Below are 15,147 nucleotides of genomic sequence, written 5' to 3' on the forward strand. Positions count from 1 at the left end.
AATAAAACTTATATTTTTCCTTGTCGTCTCTTTTAGTATTTTGTGATATTTAGTTAGTGAAAATGAGCAATAACCTGCTTTTTAGGATTCTCAATGACAACAAGTTGATCGGACCTAATTTTAATAATTGGTTAAGGAGTTTGAGAATTATTCTCAATTCCGAAGAGGATGGGTATGTCTTGGAAGCACCCCTTCCACTTTCTTTGCCTCCTGATGCCACACCACAAGAAAATGAAGTTTTCGATAAGTGGCAAGAATATGACTTACGAGCTCGAACCTACATGCTAGCATCAATGAATGCTGAGCTCCAGTTGAGCATGAAAAGATGGAAAGTGCGAGTGAGATAATGATCCATTTACAAGAATTGTATGGTGAGAACTCAGTGGTGAAGCAATATGAATTGTGTTCGACACTATTCACAATGAGGCTTAGGGAGGAACTTGCCCCAGATGACCATGTTATGAAAATAAGTAATATTATAGGGCAATTGCATACACTTGAGATTGTGATGCCATACAGTCTTGAGGTGAATTTGATTCTACAATCCCTTCCACCAAGTTTCAAGCCCTTCATCAAAAATTATAATCTCAATAGGATTGAGCGTACTCTTGGAGAATTGTCGAATGAGATTCAACAGTTCTATAAGCAGGGAAGAAAGGAAAATGGGCAAGATGACATTTTTGCAGCTTCTTCTAGTAAGACTAAGAATAAGCAATGGAAGCAAAAGAAAGGTGCAAAAGTTGGACCACGGAAAAGGCCTTTTAAGAAGGATTCTTCTAAGACTGAAAAGGCAAAGAAAAGGTCAATGATAAAGGCCAATGTTTCAACTGCAAGAAAGATGGATATTCGAAGAGGAATTGTCCTCTTTATCTGAAGAGCTTGAAGAAAGCTCTAGTAGGCATGTTCCATTCTTATGTTATAGAACTTGAATTAAATGTTAGTTCAAATGATCATTCATGGATATTAGATTCAGCTGCTACATCACACATTTGTGTTTCATTGCAGGCACTGCGGAATAGTTTTGCACTGTTAAAAGGTGAACTCATTTTGAAGATAGCAAATGGAGCAAAAGTTGTGACCGAGGCAGTAGGGACTTGCCATTTGACATTGTCATTAGGGCACATTTTGTATTTGTACAGAACTTTGTATTTTGCCAAAGCAACTAGAAACCTCATTTCTAGTTCTATTTTATGTAAATATGGTTACAAAATATAGTTTAATGGAAATGCATGTCTAATTTATCTTGGAAATGAATTAGTTGGCAAAGCAATTAATACAAATGGTTTGTATGTTTTGGTAATGAATGATTATGGCATAATTAACACCATTACAAATAAGAGATCTCGAAATGAAATTAATCCAAAATTACTTTGGCATCATCTATTAGGTCATATAGGAGATAAAAAGATAATCAGGTTAGAAGCAAATGGGCTTTTAATCCTATTGGGTTCAGAACCCTATCCAACTTATGAATCCTGTCTTCAAGGAAAAATGACCAAATCACCCTTTAAGGGTAAAGGGGAAAGATCCAAAGAATTATTAGAGGTTGTACATTCAGATGTATGCAGACCATTTAATGAAATGGCTCGAGGAGGTTTTCAATACTTCATTACCTTTACCGACGATTATTCTAGGTACGGGTATTTGTATTTAATGAAATACAAATCTGAATCCTTTGAAAAGTTCAAAGAGTTTAAGAATGAAGTAGAGAAACAGACCGGAAAGAGTATTAAGACTCTGCGATCAGATCGTGGTGGTGAATACTTAAGTACAGNGTTACAAAATACAGTTTAATGAAAATGAATGTCTAATTTATTTTGGAAATGAATTAGTTGGCAAAGCAATTAATACAAATGGTTTGTATGTTTTGGTAATGAATGATTATGACATAATTAATACCATTACAAATAAGAGATCTCGAAATGAAATTAATCCAAAATTACTTTGGCATCATCGATTAGGTCATATAGGAGTTAAAAGGATAATCAAGTTAGAAGCAAATGGGCTTTTAAGCCTATTGGGTTCAGAAACCTATCCAACTTGTGAATCATGTCTTCAAGGAAAAATGACCAAATCGCCCTTTAAGGGTAAAGGGGAAAGATCCAAAGAATTATTAGAGGTTGTCCATTCAGATGTATGCAGACCATTTAATGAAATGGCTCGAGTAGGTTTTCAATACTTCATTACCTTTACCAACGATTATTCTAGGTACGGATATTTGTATTTAATGAAATACAAATCTGAATCCTTTGAAAAGTTCAAAGAGTTTAAGAATGAAGTAGAGAAACAGACCGAAAAGAGTATTAAGACTCTGCGATCAGATCGTGGTGGTGAATACTTAAGTACATAATTTCGAGATTTTTTAAAGGAGAATGGTATAATATCCCAGTTGACTCCTCCGTATACGCCGCAACATAACGGTGTGTCTGAAAGAAGGAACCGTACTTTATTGGATATGATACGATCGATGGTAAGTTTTATGGACTTGCCAACGTCACTATGGGGATTTTCCCTTGAATCCGCTGTGCATATTTTGAATATGGTACCATCTAAATCTATTGAGATGACACCATATGAGATGTGGTATGGTAAACCTCCCAGTCTCAAATATATGAGAATTTGGGGTTGTCCAGCTTATGTCAAGATTGTCAGGACAAACAAGTTGGACGTTAAATCCAAGAAAGGTTAGTTTATAGGGTATCCCAAAAATAGTTTGGGATATTATTTTTACTTCGACACTGATCAACGAATTTCGATCAATAGGAATGCACATTTTCTTGAGAAAGAGTTCTTAGAAGAGAGTAGTGCTGGAAGAAAAATTGTGCTCTAGGAAGAGTCTAGGGAGCCTTAGACCGAAAATACTCAAATGGGTGGTCCCTCTCAAGAAACATTAATACCTGAAACAGTTTCGATTCGTAAATCATCTAGAGTATCTCAACCTCCAGAAAGATATGGTTTACTTCATGAAGAGATTTTTGAATCTATGATGATTGGAGAAGTCAGTCATGGGGATGATCCTAAAAGTTATGAAGAAGCGATATTAGATATCGATTCTGGAAAATGGCTAGAAGCTATGAAGTCTAAGATAGAATCTATGCATGGTAATCAAATATGGACTCTCGTTGATCCTTTAGAAGGAATAGTTCCTATTGGATGTAAATGGATCTTTAAGAGAAAGATTGACAAAGATGGAAATGTAGAGACCTACAAAGCAAGACTGGCTGCGAAAGGTTATACTAAAAAACAAGGGTTGGATTATGAGGAAACTTTCTCACCAGTCGCTATGCTTAAATCCATCAGAATTATGCTAGCCATAGCTGCACACTATGATTATGAGATATGACAAATGGATGTCAAAATAGCATTTCTCAATGGATTTATTGAGGAAAATATCTACATGCAACAACCTATAGGTTTTGTATCCAGTTCTGAAAGAAATAAAGTGTGCAAGCTGCATAAATCCATTTATGGGTTAAAACAAGCTTCAAGAAGCTGGAACATTCAGTTTGATGAAATAATCAAAACGTTTGGTTTTATAAAGAATCCGGATGAACCCTGTGTTTATAAATGGACAAAGGATCATGCAATCATNGATTATTCTAGGTACGGGTATTTGTATTTAATGAAATACAAATCTGAATCCTTTGAAAAGTTCAAAGAGTTTAAGAATGAAGTAGAGAAACAGACCGGAAAGAGTATTAAGACTCTGTGATCAGATCATGGTGGTGAATACTAAGTATAGAATTTCGAGATTTTGTAAAGGGGAATGGTATAATATCCCAGTTGACTCCTCCGTATATGCCGCAACATAACGGCGTGTCTGAAAAGAGGAACCGTACTTTATTGGATATGGTACGGTCGATGGTAAGTTTTACAAACTTGCCAACATCACTATGGGGATTTGCCCTTGAATCCGTTATGCATATTCTGAATGGGGTACCATCTAAATCTATTGAGATGATACCATATGAGATGTGGTATGGTAAAACTCCTAGTCTCAAATATATAAGAATTTGGGGTTGTCCAGCTTATGTCAAGATTGTCAAGATAAACAAGTTGGACGTTAGATCTAAGAAAGGTCAGTTTATAGGGTATCCCAAAAATAGTTTGGGATACCCTATAAACTGACCTTGTTTGGGATATTATTTTTACATCCATATTGATCAAAGAATTTAGATCAGTAGGAATGCACACTTTCTTGAGAAAGTGTTCTTAGAAGAGAGTGGTGCGGGAAGAAAAATTGTGCTCCAAGAAGAGTCAGAGGAGCCTCAGACCGAAAATACTCAAATAGGTGGTCCCTCTCAGGAAACATTAATACCTGAAATGGTCTCGATTAATAAATCATCTAGAGTATCTCGACCTCCAGAAAGATATGGGTTACTTCATGAACAGATTTTGAATCTATCATGATTGGAGAAGTCAATCATGGGGATGATCCTAGAAGTTATGAAAAAGCGATATTAGATATCGATTCATGAAAATGGCTAAAAGCTATGAATTCTGAGATAGGATCCATGCATGCTAGTCAAGTATGGATTCTCGTTGATCCTCTAGAAGGAATAGTTCCTATTGGATGTAAATGGATCTTCAAGAGAAAGATTGGCAAAGATGGAAATGTAAAGACCTACAAAGCAAGACTTGTTGCGAAAGGTTATACTAAAAAACAAGGGTTGGATTATGAGGAAACTTTCTCACCAGTCGCTATGCTTAAATCAATCAGAATTATGCTAGCCATAGCTGCACCCTATGATTATGAGGTATGGCAAATGGATGTCAAAACAACATTCCTCAATGGGTTTATTGAGGAAAATATCTACGTGCAACAACCTATAGGTTTTGTATCTAGTTCTGAAAGAAATTAAGTGTGCAAGCTACATAAATCCATTTACGGGTTAAAACAAGCTTCAAGAAGCTGGAACATCCGGTTTGATGAGATCATCAAAACGTTTGGTTTTATAAAGAATCCGGATGAACCCTATGTTTATAAATGGACAAAGGATCATGTAATCATATTTCTCATACTGTATGTAGATGACATACTATTGATGAGAAATGACCTTAGGATGATGACTGAAGTTAAGTTGTGGTTATCTAGAACTTTCTCCATGAAAGACTTAGGAGAAGCGACCTACATACTAAAAATTCGTATCTATAGAGATAGAACGAAAGGATTGATAGAATTATCCAAAAGATGTATATAGAAAAGATGCTGAACAGTTCGGCATGCAAGACTCCAAAAAGGGAATTTTGCCTTGCAGTCATGAAATTCATCTTTCAAAAGATATGAGCCAAAGACTGATTAGGAGTGTGAGCGGATGTGTGAGATACCCTATGCTTCAGGTAGGTAGTCTCATGTACGCTATGCATGTGCTAGGCTGATATTGCATATGTTATGAGTGTTACAAGCAGATATCAGTCTGACCCGGGGGAAAAACATGGTCAGCTGTTAAGACGATCCTTAGGTACTTAAGAAGAACTAAGGATCAAATACTAAGTTATGGACATTAGAGTTAAAAATTGAAGGATACTCTGATTCTGATTTTCAATCAGATGTGGATGATATAAAGTCTACATCGGGTCATTTTCATATGCAAGGAGGGAGCAATCAGTTGGAAGAGTTCTAAACAGTCAACTACTGCCGATTCCACTACTAAAGCTGAATACATTGCCGTTTCAGAAGCAGAAAAAGGAAGTTGTCTAGATGTGCAGTTTATGACTGAACTTGGTGGTGGTTCCAAACATGGTTTATCTGTAACGTACTGTGACAATACTAGTGCTATTGCACAGGCAAAGGAGCCAAGAGCACACAGAAGTCAAAACATATTCAGCGTAAATATCACTTTTGAGGTCTAAAGAATAAAAAGATAATCAGGTTAGAAGCAAATAGGCTTTAATCCTATTGGGTTCAGACCCTATCCAACTTATGATCCTGTCTCAAGGAAAAATGACCAAATCACCTTTTAAGGGTAAAGGGGAAAGATCCAAAGAATTATTAGAGGTTGTACATTCAGATGTATGCGGACCATTTATGAAATGGCTCGAGGAGGTTTAATACTTCGTTATCTTTACCGACGATTATCTAGGTACGGGTATTTGATTTAATGAATACAAATCTGAATCCTTTGAAAAGTTCAAAGAGTTTAGAATGAAGTAGAGAAAACAGACCGGAAAGAGTATTAAGACTCTGTGATCAGATCATGGTGGTGAATACTAAGTATGAATTTCGAGATTTTGTAAAGGGGAATGGTATAAATCCCAGTTGACTCCTCGTATATGCGCAACATAACGGCGTGTCTGAAAAGAGGAACCGTACTTTATTGGATATGGTACGGGGATGGTAAGTTTTACAACTTGCCAACGTCACTATGGGGATTTGCCCTTGAATCCGTTAGCATATTCTGAATGGGGTACCATCTAAATCTATTGAGATGATACCATAGAGAGTGGTATGGTAAAACTCCTAGTCTCAAATATTAAGAATTTGGGGTTGTCCCGCTTATGTCAAGATGTCAAGATAAACAAGTTGGACGTTAGATCTAAGAAAGGTCAGTTATAGGGTATCCAAAATAGTTTGGATACCCTATAAACTGACCTTGTTTGGGATATATTTTTACATCCATATTGATCAAAGAATTTAGATCAGTAGGAATGCACTTTTTTGAGAAAGTGTTCTTGAAGAGAGTGGTGCGGAAGAAAAATTGTGCTCCAAGAAGAGTCAGAGGAGCCTCAGACAAAATACTCAAATAGGTGGTCCCTCTAGGAAAAATTAATACTGAAAGGTCTCGATAATAAATCATCTAGAGTATCTCGACTCCAGAAAGATATGGGTACTTCTGACAGATTTTGAATCTATCATGATTGGAGAAGTCAATCATGGGGATGACTAGAAGTTATGAAAAAGCGATATTAGATATCGATTCATGAAAATGGCTAAAAGCTATGAATTCTGAGATAGGATCCATGCATGCTAGTCAAAGTATGGATTCTCGTTGATCCTCTAGAAGAAATAGTTCCTATTGGATGTAAATGGATCTTCAAGAGAAAGATTGGCAAAGATGGAAATGTAAAGACCTACAAAGCAAGACTTGTTGCGAAAGGTTATACTAAAAAACAAGGGTTGGATTATGAGGAAACTTTCTCACCAGTCGCTATGCTTAAATCAATTAGAATTATGCTAGCCATAGCTGCACCCTATGATTATGAGGTATGGCAAATGGATGTCAAAACAACATTCCTCAATGGGTTTATTGAGGAAAATATCTACGTGCAACACCCTATAGGTTTTGTATCTAGTTCTGAAAGAAATTAAGTGTGCAAGCTACATAAATCCATTTACGGGTTAAAACAAGCTTCAAGAAGCTGGAACATCCGGTTTGATGAAATCATCAAAACGTTTAGTTTTATGAAGAATCCGGATGAACCCTGTGTTTATAAATGGACAAAGGATCATGTAATCATATTTCTCATACTGTATGTAGATGACATACTATTGATGGGAAATGACCTTAGGATGATGACTGAAGTTAAGTTGTGGTTATCTAGAACTTTCTCCATGAAAGACTTAGGAGAAGCGACCTACATACTAAGAATTCGTATCTATAGAGATAGAACGAAAGGATTGAAAGGCTTATCCCAAAAGATGTATATAGAAAAGATGCTGAAACAGTTCGGCCTGTAAGACTCCAAAAGGGGAATTTTGCCTTGCAATCACGAAATTCATCTTTCAAAAGATATGAGTCCAAAGACTGATAAGGAGTGTGAGCGGATGCGTGAGATACCCTATGCTTCAGCTGTAGGTATTCTCATGTACGCTATGCTATGTACTAGGCCTGATATTGCATATGTTGTGAGTGTTACAAGCAAATATCAGTCTGACCCCGGGGAAAAATACTGGTCAACTGTTAAGACGATCCTTAGGTACTTAAGAAGAACTAAGGATCTAATACTAAGTTATGGACATTTAGAGTTGAAAATTGAAGGATACTCTGATTCTGATTTTTAATCAGATGTGGATGATAGAAAGTCTACATCTGGGTTCGTTTTCATATGCAATGGAGGAGCAGTCAGTTGGACAAGTTCTAAACAGTCAAGTATTGCCGATTCCACTACTAAAGCTGAATACATTGCCGTTTCAGAAGCAGAAAAAGGAAGTTGTCTAGATGCGCAAAGTCATGACTAAACTTGGTGTGGTTCCAAACATGGTTTATCTGATAACCTTGTACTGTGACAATATTAGTGCTATTGCACAGGCAAAGGAGCGAAGAGCACACTATAAGTCAAAACATATTCAACGTAAATATCACATTTTGAGAGAATTCATTGGAGCTAGAGAAATTTTGGTGCAAAAAACACCTTCAGCAGAGAATGTAGCTGACCTACTCACTAAAGTGATGACACAAAAGCAGTTGGACTATCATCTTTAGAAGATGGGTATTAGATACCACAACGATTGACTTTAGTGCAAGTGGGAGTTTTGTTAATGTATGCCTTAGGAACCAATCATGTTGTCGGTTTCAGGACATTATATCTTATGAATAAAAGAAAGAGTTATTATTTCACATGTTGATTTTCTGCTTCATTTATATTATATTATATTTAATATTGCATGTGAAATGTCTAGATGACACGGATCTTCAGAAGATCAAATCATCAAAGAATTCCCTACACAAGTAATATTAATTGGGCAATAACATTGCCTAGTAGGCATGTTGAATGTCTCCATTGAATATCATGTGATGGTATTAGTGTGGGTGATTATAAGAGGTATGTCACTAAGGCATTATCATGGATAAACGGTTAGTGAACTGTTTATCGAATATGACCGATTACGATGAATCACATGGATGTGGTCAATTATGCATCATAGGATCATGCTAGTGTTCCACTTATCCTTAGACCTGAGACATCACGGTTGGATTCAATATAGGATGCATATGATTCATATGGTGTATAAGCACGAGACTAGTCATATCTTGTGTAATAAGTCAGTTTGGTCATATGTTATCCATTTGCGAGGACAAGTGATGGTTAAGATGGGATCGGTTAACTCAAAATAGTCCAATCTCGAGTTCCCAGACGAATGTCAATAAACATTGGAAAAGGGAAATCTCTGGCCAGAGTATAATGAATGTCAGATGAAAAGTAGTTTCATGTTGACGAGTTCCATTGTATCGATTGGCAATTCGATTAAAGATTAAGTTAAAGGTTTTGACATACCATGAACCATTCTTAATCGGGATTAGATAGTGGAGGGATTTGACTACACGGTACGTACGATCAGAATAGGTTTATTAGAGTTTACACTTCATTGTGGTTTAGGGGTTATGAAACTTTGCTAGACGTCTACCATAATCAGTGGGAGTTTCAATTATAAAAAGTTATAACGAAACATATCAAAATCCGATATTGGGCCCACGGCTAGATCACAGTGAACCAAGATGGTCACACATAAAACCAAGCTCAAGGAGAGAGAGTAATACATATCATTAATCAAATTAATGATGTTCGGACGTAAATGGTTGCATCCGAATTAATGTATTGGTGAGAAATTATTATCCATGGATAGCTAGCACTAACCAAGGATAATAAAGGTTTATTAAATATTATTATTGAATTGGATTCAATAATTGGGGCAAAAGTGCATTGGTTTTATTCTAAAGGGTTAGAATACTTAGTGGAATTAAAATTTGGTCTAATTATGAATTAACCATGAAACCAAGGACTTGACAAAAATGTTTATTCTCAAGTTAATTTTAAATTGTTTGAGGCCTTCCCAAAACAAATTAAAATTACACTTTGTGCCCATGGTATATAAATTAAGTATTATACCATTTTAATGAAATTGCAACAATTGAAAACAAAAAGCACTCTCACTCTCTCGACTCTCTCTCATCTTTGGCTTGGGTGGATTTCATTTTGAGTTTCAAGAATTTAGACTCCAAGTTTCAACATCAAGCTTTTAATAGTAAAAGGAGTTGGTAATTTTCTATCCTTTTCTTACATTAATAAGTTAATGTTTTAATTGTTTGTTTTCTACCTTATGTCCATCATCTTGATCATCATTTTCTCTCCAATTCCATGTCCAAAATGCATGAATCCCAACACAATCAACTAGGAGAGGTAAGAGAGTGTCTTGCAAAGGTATATTTACAATATGAAAACAGGTATGGGAACCAGCAAAGAGGGGAAATACTCGAGGAAGTTGCATCAGAAGAAACAAATGAAGACTTCGACTCCTGGAGTACACTTAATAGGCCGAAGAGGACCCAAACCCAAAGCACAACCTCCTCTTTAGAAGCACCAACAACGAATGTACTGTCCTCTATGAAGGTACAAAGTAATGAGCTTCACTAATATTTGGGAACCCCCGAAGTGTTACCAGCAGATCCACAATAATAAGCCAACTTTGATGTCTTAGAATATTGGAAAACCAGAAAATGTATTTTTTTCGATATTATCAAGACCTGCCTTGGATGTTTTCTCTGTTCCTGTCTCAACCGTCTCATCCAAACAAACATTTAGTGCAAGTGGAAGAATTTTAAATGAAATGAGGAATAAACTTTCACAAAAAATGATTGAAGTCCTCATATGTCTTCGAGATTGGGAACGATCACACCATCAAGATCAATACGAGGTTGTCGACGATACTTTAATAGAATCATTTCAATTTTGTAATATAGATGATACAGATGAGGTAGATCCTAGTGAACCCCCAAATTAGTTGTTTTGTAAATTAATTGTCAATTATTGCACTCTTTTTTCCTTATCAAGTTTTTGTCCCATTGGGTTTTTCTTGGTAAGGTTTTTAACGAGGCAATAATTATTGTAATTTCTTATTTTATTTTTTGATATATGAATAAATCTAATTTTTCTTATATTACAATTTTACTGTATTAAAATTGAATTAATATTTGAAATGTTAACAAAAAAAAAATTTAATTTAATTGAATTATTGATATTTGAAAAGTTAACTAAAAACAATTACAAAGAAAAAATAAAAAAAATTATGGGCTAACCCGGTCCGGCCCGCATCAAAACCCGTCGGGTTAGGGTTGGTGGGCCGGGCTGGGCCAACCTTTTTGGCCAAGAGGCGGGCCGGGTTAGGCCCAGCCTGCCAATTGCTATAACTCGCCACGGGCCGGGCCGGACGGGTTATTTTTCCACCTTTAATGATGATTGGTCGGTTTGCAATGTTTTTCATTCATTTCTTAAAGTTTTTTATGATTCCACTAATAAATTAAGTGGTATTTATTATCCTACTACTAATATAGCGTTAGATATTTTACTTCAAATTCTAAAACTTTTGCTAAAGATAGATATGATGAAAATTTAAGCAACATTGTTTCACAAATGGAAACAAAATACTAGAAATATTGGTTAGATATTTCATTCTTATATAGATTAGGTCTTATTGTAGATCCTAGATTTATATTAAATGTATTTAAATGTATGATTACTGAGATAGGCCAACATTTAGATCATGACTATAGTTCTTATTTAATAAACTTTAACAAAAAAATTGGAAAGCATTTTTTTCTTTATATCAGACTAGGTACAGTGGAACGCCCAACAGAGACGACTAGCGGGACCCTGATAAAGACATTTATCAATAAGGATCGAGTATGTGAACGTATATGGAACTCAGTAGTAGTGGTGGTAGAACACTAAACAAAGCATAATTTTCCATAATAACCTCAAGAAAAGCATTTAATTACCTTTACAAGAACATAACCAGCAGCTATTACTGCAAATACAACTATAAATCAAATAAACAGTCCACTTTCCCAGCTGTTAGCAGTAACCTACAACATGCACAATTGAAAAGAAAATGATCCAAATTACAAGGAAGAATCAATAACAATAAAGCAAGAGTAATAATAAATGATAAATGAAAAACAAACTAATTCACAGTGTAAGGAGTCTTAGTCAAAGTTAAATGGAGATAAACATACGAGCAGTGTCCAAATATGCAACAGCAGACATGGAATTTGTGCGTCACATTCAATATTTTTTTCTCCTTTGTCAATAAAGTGGCAAGTAGTAAAATGAACTATAACTTTAGCAGTGCGCTTTGAAACTAATGATAAATTTGGCTAGCATTAATACTGTAGGTCGTCAAGTTTATCACATCTAGATTTATTAAGAACTATGGATCTACCAATATAGGATGAAGCTAAAGTCAATGATCATTTATCAATGAAGAGTCAAATAAGTAAATTGCCAAAAAGATTTTTCAAAACTTTTATATATCAATGAAGAAATCAGTAAATCTCCAAAGAGAGCTATCAAAACTTGCCCAATAAATTAAAATGCTATACTTTTTTTTAATCAACAGCCAATGGGAGTGAGAACCAGAATGCGACTATTATAACAAATAAGAACTTAGAAAGGGGAAAAAACCGTAAAAGATCCAATAATAATTAAAGAAATTNTATGGATCTACCAATATAGGATGAAGCTAAAGGCAATGATCATTTATCAATGAAGAGTCAAATAAGTAAATTGTCAAAAAGATTTTTCAAAACTTTTATATATCAATGAAGAAATCAGTAAATCTCCAAAGAGAGCTGTCAAAACTTGCCCAATAAATTAAAATGCTATAAACTTTTTTATTTTAACAACAGCCAATGGGAGTGTGAACCAGAATGCGACTATTATAACAAATAAGAACTTAGAAAGGGGAAAAAACCGTAAAAGATCCAATAATAATTATAGAAATTTGTTTAAATTTGATTTATTTGTAATTTAATTCGTTTATTGAACTTTTATTTATTATTTTTGTATCCCAAAACATCCCTAACAGGGTCGTGCCTAATTTTGTCAGCCCTAATGGGGTGGATTAGGGTATTCATTAAAGAGGTGGGCATGGACATGAAAGTCTTAGTCTCCAACCCAACTCCGTCCCATTGACATCCCTAGAAGCGAATTAGATTTTAAAAATCACAAATTTTATGGTTTCCATAATTACTAAACGACATGTACTGAAAAACATTTCTTGTGTTTGCAATTCTTACCGGTTGCCTAATTTGTCTTTATATGGGTTTATAAAGGAGAACACTTCTCTCTTGTATGGAGAAAAGAATTAAAGAAATTGCATAGAAATTGTGAAGGAGAATCATCTTCATTTCACAGCTTCCTCGATCATTCATTCTCTGGTCAGAAAAGAACCCACTGAATTTCTACACTGCATTAGGCCAAAAGACACCCACAAAGAATAATACAAAGTACTCTTTAGAAAGATATTATACAGAATATATTGATATAAAATTGGATAAAGTAGGGCAAATAGGATTATGATAATGCAAAAGCAGTAGTTAAAAGACAAAACTACCCTTTCTTTCTCATATAGTTGGCCAACACATAGAACCACCACTAATTTCATCTCAAGTGTTTTTCATTTTGCTTTTAGACCAGTTGCTCTCGAAAAAGTAGATGATTTGATCCTCTCTTTCAAGACTTCTTCATCTTTCCATTCAATTTCTTCCTTCTTAATCCATGGATACTGCTCAGTGGCCACAGGTAAAGACCACCTTTTTTATTTTTTTCTCAACTTGAAATCATGATATTTTTTTTTTTTTTCTTTTAAGTTGAGATTTTCAAGACCAATTAGAATATATTTTTAGCTTTTTGTTTTGATAATTTTCTTGTTGATTAACCGATCTATCTCTCTAAAGTTTACTTTTTTCCATGAAGATGATGTTCAGCCCCCACTAATATTTCAATTTTCTGTTGCTGTCTTTCCTTCAAGATCTGTCATATGTTGTTCATGAAAGTAGTACTCCACTTTTATTCAATTTTTTTTTCTTCTTTTTTCAACTATCTGATAAAGGACCCAGAAAGTTGTTATAATTTGTTTTTATTGCCGTTGCAATCTTCAAAGTGTAAAGCAACTTCCCTTGTTTTTTTCCTTTTACACTTTATCTCTTTCTCTACAAATTATTTTGTTTGATCATCAACAAAACTTATGGCTTTTTTCCCTTTCTTTTTCTTTACTCTTTTCTCTTTTTGTGAATATCAGGGAATTGGGTTAGTTAATAATCCTATGGAAAGTTCAAGGTCTTTAATGGAGAAAAGAGCAAGACCACAGAAAGATCAAGCTTTGAACTGTCCTAGGTGCAATTCAACCAACACCAAATTTTGTTACTACAATAACTACAGTCTTTCTCAGCCAAGATATTTCTGCAAGACTTGTAGGAGGTACTGGACTGAAGGTGGATCTCTAAGAAATGTTCCTGTTGGTGGAGGATCAAGAAAAAATAAAAGATCTTCATCTTCATCAACATCACCAGCTATATCAAAGAAACTTGCTGATTTTACCCCACCAAATTTCCCTCAGTCTGCTTCTCAAAACCCTAAGATCCATCAGGGTCAGGATCTCAACCTTTCTTATCCTCCAAGTGATCAAGATTATCAAAACACTAGTACAAACTCTTCTTCAATTCCTGCAAGGGGGTTTACTGCCTTTATGCCTAATATTCCAGCTAATTCAGAGTCTAATACAATATTCCCAGCTGGGTTTCCATTGCCAGAATTCAAACCAAGCCTAAATTTTTCAATTGAAGGATTTGAAAGTAGTGGGTATGGAAATGTTCAAGGAGCGCAAGCAACGGGTGCAAGACTTTTGTTTCCTGTGGGGGACATAAAACAGCAGGTTGAACTGAATAGAGGGCAAGGGAATCATCAGTCTGCTGGGTATTGGACTGGAATGTTGGGTGGAGGCTCATGGTGAAATGAATAGTAAAGAAAGTGAATGAACAAGAAGAAGTAGGTGTTTCAATTTGATTTATCTTTTTCTTTTTCATTTCACATTATGAGTGACTTTGTTAAGAGTTGTTGATGATAAAAAAACTAACACATAGGATTACATGCATCTTGTTGGTTTTCTTAGTTTCTTCAGTTTCAACTCTGGGTTTTAGCACTCTCCCTTTATATACAATTTGCTGAATTGTTTCTTTGCTGGCTGCTGTGTGATCATTTGGAGACTTGAAAAGAAATGAATTGTAATCATAAAACACTGTATAAAAAGAAAACCAGATACCAAATTAGACTAAAATCTCCAACTTCTTGAGCTTCTATTCCATGATTTTATGATTGTTAATAATATTATATGCAAGCAGAAAAAATCTAGAATATAACGAGGATATTACT

General features: G+C 35.0%; 3 protein-coding genes across 4 annotated transcripts; all 3 read left to right on the forward strand.

Annotated features, from left to right (window-relative positions):
* Positions 1-325: 325 nt before the first annotated feature.
* On the forward strand, positions 326-874 carry LOC116136803. Its single transcript, XM_031422471.1, has one exon. It carries the CDS (start codon positions 326-328, stop codon positions 872-874), a length of 549 nt encoding a protein of 182 aa, XP_031278331.1.
* Positions 875-7,732: 6,858 nt separating this feature from the next.
* On the forward strand, positions 7,733-8,179 carry LOC116136804 (secreted RxLR effector protein 161-like). Its single transcript, XM_031422472.1, has 2 exons — positions 7,733-7,917; positions 8,020-8,179. The coding sequence occupies exons 1-2, from the start codon at positions 7,733-7,735 to the stop codon at positions 8,177-8,179; spliced, it is 345 nt and encodes a 114-aa protein (XP_031278332.1).
* A 5,185-nt stretch (positions 8,180-13,364) lies between these two features.
* LOC116136772 (dof zinc finger protein DOF3.7-like) lies at positions 13,365-14,945 on the forward strand. 2 transcript variants are annotated; one of them, XM_031422444.1, is made up of 2 exons: positions 13,365-13,518; positions 14,018-14,945. In XM_031422444.1, the coding sequence occupies exons 1-2, from the start codon at positions 13,495-13,497 to the stop codon at positions 14,726-14,728; spliced, it is 735 nt and encodes a 244-aa protein (XP_031278304.1). In that variant the 5' UTR covers positions 13,365-13,494; the 3' UTR covers positions 14,729-14,945. The 2 variants fall into 2 exon arrangements, with proteins under 2 accessions (XP_031278304.1, XP_031278305.1); XM_031422445.1 differs by lacking the exon at positions 13,365-13,518 and adding an exon at positions 13,603-13,880.
* Positions 14,946-15,147: the final 202 nt, after the last annotated feature.

The sequence above is a fragment of the Pistacia vera genome, unplaced genomic scaffold (genome assembly GCF_008641045.1).
Source record: "Pistacia vera cultivar Batoury unplaced genomic scaffold, PisVer_v2 Contig32, whole genome shotgun sequence".
Classification (NCBI taxonomy): Eukaryota; Viridiplantae; Streptophyta; class Magnoliopsida; order Sapindales; family Anacardiaceae; genus Pistacia; species Pistacia vera.

Excerpts from the sequence above, each read along its gene's own strand:
- LOC116136803 (XM_031422471.1), top strand. The coding sequence starts at position 326 with ATGGAAAGTGCGAGTGAGATAATGATCCATTTACAAGAATTGTATGGT.
- LOC116136804 (XM_031422472.1), top strand. The coding sequence starts at position 7,733 with ATGAGTCCAAAGACTGATAAGGAGTGTGAGCGGATGCGTGAGATACCC. Across the intron at positions 7,918-8,019 it reads ACTGTTAAGACGATCCTTAG|AAAGTCTACATCTGGGTTCG; the intron begins GTACTTAAGAAG and ends TGTGGATGATAG.
- LOC116136772 (XM_031422444.1), top strand. The coding sequence starts at position 13,495 with ATGGATACTGCTCAGTGGCCACAG. Across the intron at positions 13,519-14,017 it reads ATACTGCTCAGTGGCCACAG|GGAATTGGGTTAGTTAATAA; the intron begins GTAAAGACCACC and ends TGTGAATATCAG.